This window comes from Benincasa hispida, chromosome 9 (genome assembly GCF_027475165.1).
Source record: "Benincasa hispida cultivar pf3 chromosome 9, pf3_genome.v1.1, whole genome shotgun sequence".
In the NCBI taxonomy this organism is placed as follows: domain Eukaryota; kingdom Viridiplantae; phylum Streptophyta; class Magnoliopsida; order Cucurbitales; family Cucurbitaceae; genus Benincasa; species Benincasa hispida.
This window is the reverse complement of record NC_143486.1, coordinates 46,444,164-46,448,943: the sequence shown is the minus strand read 5'-3', so window position 1 is coordinate 46,448,943 and position 4,780 is coordinate 46,444,164. Positions and strand designations below refer to the sequence as shown.

Below are 4,780 nucleotides of genomic sequence, written 5' to 3'. Positions count from 1 at the left end.
AAATTCATCAATGTATAAATCTTGTGAAATTGGAAATTCAAGGATTTTTCATTTAATTGAATATTCAAGGATTAAAAAATGTCTAGGTTGATAACAATATTTTAATTTTACGAACATATCAATAACGGATATTTCTATAAGTCAAAAAAATATAAACTCACTTAGATTAATAATTAAGTTATTTTTAATTTTTTCGAACTAAGTTATAAATATTTTAACAATATTTCTATTCGTATCATACTAAATATATGATAGTCTTTATTTATTTAATATCGAGATAATCCAAGGATATGGCAACATGTTAGACAGATATTATCTTGCTTGGAATGGAATCAGGTGTAAAAGAACACAAGGAGAAGGATAAAAAGGGGAGAGGAACATCAAAAACAAAAAATTCTTGACGTAGGTGTCGTTTAGTTGTTGTTGGAATTTAAGAATTTCAGAGGAGAGTGGGCACGAATCACCCACCCGTGGATTCTCATTCTCATTCTACCCAACTCCCATGTTCCCCAGATTCAATTCCCATTTATTACTCTTCTCCTTCATCATCTCCCTTTGTTGTTGATCGCCATGAAAAGGTACTCTAAATTCCGATTCCTCAATTTTCCCCCACCCCCTTTTCGTTCTTTTCTTTCAATTTCATCTCTTTTTCGAATCATTCCGCTTTTGATTCATGTTTCTCACATAACCCAGGTTCCGAAACTAGCTTTAAGGCTGAATTTTCCCGCTATTTGAATCCGAGGCTTACAAGTTTGAATTGATTCTTTGATTCATTGGTTTTGTTGCCATGTCTTTCCGTAGACGGACTTTGCTCAAGGTCATCGTTCTTGGTGATAGTGGGTATGTGTAATTTATCTTTTAGGGTTCCTTTTTTGCTTACTTATGTGTGTGTGTGCTTTCGTTGATTTTGGATTTTGGATTTCGGTTTCAATGATGTTTTGATTTTCATTTCAGGGTTGGTAAGACGTCGTTGATGAATCAGTATCCTTATGAAAATTGGTTGTGGACAATGATATTGATCTGTGTTTTGAGCTTGTTATCTTGGAATTCACGGTTGACTTCTTTTAGTTTGCCACTTTATGGACGTCATTCGAAATCTGTATGCCCTTTGTTTCAGTTTATATGTGGAATAATGAGATTAATCCTCTTCTGTTGGAGAGAAGTTTGAATCATTAGTCTTTTTTTTTTTAAAGTAAGACTGATATTCTCTTTTCTTTTTCTTCTTTTTCTAAAATTTGGATTTCATGTTGTTTGACCTTTTTTCTTTTTCTATGTTTCTTGTTTATTGAGATTTTGCCCTATGAGAAATCGATGTTGTGTAATCATTACCGTTGAACTGGAATATGGGTGATTAACTAGCTAATCAGATACGTGCATAAGAAGTTCAGTCAGCAATATAAAGCTACAATTGGTGCAGATTTTGTCACCAAGGAACTTCAAATTGACGACAGACTTGTCACACTTCAAGTGCGTTTTACTTCTTAAAATCATTTGCATTTCCATGCTGGGTAGACTGTGTTGATTTTGGAACTATTATGTGCTCATGTTTATGCTGAATCGTTGATATTTGCATTGCTAGATATGGGATACAGCCGGACAAGAAAGATTTCAAAGTCTTGGAGTTGCATTCTATAGAGGGGCAGATTGCTGTGTTCTAGTCTATGATGTTAACGTGATGAAGTCATTTGACACACTTGACAACTGGCACGATGAGTTTCTTAGACAGGTTAATTCATTCAATTCTTTGAATTTTCTTGCTTTCTGTGATGATGTGTTGGCGGTTGAGCTTTCTTATTATTACTCTGTTACTAGGATCTTTTACAGCTTGTCTGAGGAAGAATTTTTAGTTCGTTTTGCACGAGTTTTATTTTTTATGTATGAAATCCTGTTGCTGCTGGTGATTGAATGCTACTGAAACTTGTTCAGTCTCGTCTCTTAGGTTTACACTTGCAGACTTTCCTTTAATGTCATTATTTGAGTTCATTTGTTTTTGCTTATTATTCTGGAAGGGGCTTTTTGGTCACTAGGAAGGATAATATAGGACCGACTGGTTCAGTTAGTTTGATCTATGATTTTATTTTTCATTTATAATTTTCTTCATTTCCTTAGATTTATTTATTTTGACTGGTTTGTGATTGTTGTTTTAGGTATTAGTTTAATTAGCTAGCATATGACCTTTGTTCCTTTAAGCTTTGTCTAAAACACCTTTAGAGATCTTGGTGCATTAAAAAAGTACCTTAACTCGAGGACCTACTGCCTCGGAGGCCATTTGTGTCTAGCTTTTCGATATTGTTTTGGCCTTTGATTTAGTAGCTTTCTTCATTGCTGGTGGTACCCGTTTCTTTAACTTCGCAAGGTTATACCTGCCTCTTCAGTTTTTCCTTCTCGTTGAATTAGTGTTGTTTTATTCACTTTACTCTGCAATTTTTTATATAATGTTTTGTGTTGCTGAGGTAATTACATTGATGTTTTTGAGGATTGTGATCAAAATACTGTTGTAGTGGACAATGACGTCTTAGAAAATAGATTTATACCCACAAAAAATTCTGAAGGCATGTACGTGCATTAGAGAAATAAAAGAAAGACAGTAGTACACCCATACTCTCTTGGCTCTCTGCATGTGTTTAGTGTTTAGTGTTTGTGCAAGTCTGAATGTGTTTATTTGGACTTGCAGATCTTTTTTCTTATTTTGAGTCTCAATTGCTTCCAATTTTTGGATGATGTCTAAATTAGTATTTTGATCTTATGTCTTTCAGGCAAACCCACCTGACCCTAGGACATTTCCATTTATATTGCTCGGAAATAAGATCGACATTGATGGTGGGAATAGTCGAGTGGTAAGGAATAAGGATGTCGGGACTTGGCCAAGCTGAACTTTGCCTTTTCTTCTCATGTTGAACTGATTTTAAATTCTGTAGGTCTCTGAGAAGAAAGCTAGGGAATGGTGTGCTTCAAAAGAAAATATTCCTTACTTCGAGACGTCGGCTAAAGAAGACTACAACGTCGATGCTGCTTTTTTATGCATTGCCAAGACTGCATTAGCCAATGAACATGAGCAGGATATGTAAGTTTTCGAAATGTGAATTTTGTCTTTTAACGTGTTATCAAGAATAATCTCCAGAAATTCTTTTCGAAATAGTTCTTCATATGACCTCTTGGTGTTATGTCAAACATACATACATGATATATACATGCTTGCATGCACACACAGTTGGTAACTTGGAATTTAGGTAAAAATGAGAGGGAAAAAACTTGGTGTTCAATGCCCCATGATAGATGTTGAGCAATCTTCAAAAGATTTTCGAGTTTGTCATAAAGTAGAGTTGATTAAATATGAAACATTCTCTCAAGGTGAGATCTTTCTTATGGGGAGACAAGCTACTTTAGTTGGTTTTTATCCTTGGGATACCTTCCTATTTTAAGATGTGATTGAACTTCTTTATGTTAACATATCTCAATTTCCAATTTATTTTGGGAGGTAATAAAGGAACGAGGACATTCTAATATGTACCTTAGTTTGGCGCTTTAACATAGCATTTACCTTGATTCATCAACATTTATTTATAGTGGCAATATGCCAGCAATTGCAAGTTCAATACTCACAATTGCTAATACCTTCAAAACTAGAAGTGCACTGAATCTCTCTCTATATTTTCTGTTTCTACTCAACCTTCACTTTGTCTCCTATTAATTTTAAGGTTAGATGGTTGTTAAATGAAATTAGTCTAAGTGAGCCATCTGAATACTCATGTACTTAGTCAAGTAATGTTCTTCAATATGGCGACTGGCATTATGTGTAAAGAATCAAGATAATAAAACTGAATTTCCTGTAGTACTTTTTAGTCAGTTCCATCATTTATTTCCATTTTACCAGTTGATTGTGTGTATTTTACCTCAGAATTCCAACATTTTTTGTTGTTATCGTTGCTAAGATATCTGTGTTCATGTTTTAGCATGGGGTTGTGTCCTTCATTTGTTATATTTATGATGTTGCATATCTTGTTTTCATTACAAGACATTGGACAAGACCAAAAAATACGAAATCCTTACTGTTATTCTCAAATTCAATTGCAGATATTTCCAAGGAATCCCCGAAACCGTCGTGGAGACTGAGCAAAGAGGTGGCTGCGCATGCTGAACCCAGAAACTGAGACTCGGGAACTATATAACTCCCATCCTTTTGGTTCCAATTCTTCTACATTTTTGCTGGCTTTGTGATCCATAACTAATCTTTCATTGCAGACCTTCTGTTCCATGACCTAACAACTGAGACTTGAATTCATCATCTCTTTTTTTTTTTTTTTTTAAAGAAGAAAAAATTAGGTTCCTTTTCGTGAGGTAAGAACTTTGTGGGATGTCTTGAGTCTGTAGGATCCATTATTTCAAGGATTCTCACCACCACAGCCTGAGTTAATAGTTTCTGGGGATCTGAATTATTTCTTATGTTCAGGACGTTTCGTTTATGTATTTTATTATTTCTTTATTTCTTCTGGCGGCTTCACGTTCTGTTTTGAACTCTTTTTTTTATATGAAACTGAGAATGGATACATTGGTTCTTTTTTTTTAGCGTTGATTTATTGTATATGCCATTAGCTCTATAACAGCAAACCATTATCTGGTTCATGTCTTGGTGGCTAAATGTTGCAGGGCTCTCAACTAGGGAATGAGATGGGAGGCTACTTTGCAAGACTATCCTCAAATTTAGGAGTGCAATGAAAAACCGAAAAACTAAACCGATCTATTAGTTTGGTTTTGTTTTTGGTATAAAATTGAACATCTT

The 4,780-nt window shown here is 34.5% G+C and overlaps 1 protein-coding gene across 1 annotated transcript; it reads left to right on the top strand.

The window, feature by feature from the left end:
• Positions 1 to 216: 216 nt before the first annotated feature.
• On the top strand, positions 217 to 4,566 carry LOC120087077 (ras-related protein Rab7). Its single transcript, XM_039043930.2, has 8 exons — positions 217 to 578; positions 694 to 840; positions 955 to 981; positions 1,368 to 1,467; positions 1,580 to 1,726; positions 2,757 to 2,837; positions 2,919 to 3,064; positions 4,075 to 4,566. Exons 2-8 carry the CDS (start codon positions 788 to 790, stop codon positions 4,136 to 4,138), a joined length of 618 nt encoding a protein of 205 aa, XP_038899858.1. The 5' UTR covers positions 217 to 578; positions 694 to 787; the 3' UTR covers positions 4,139 to 4,566.
• Positions 4,567 to 4,780: the final 214 nt, after the last annotated feature.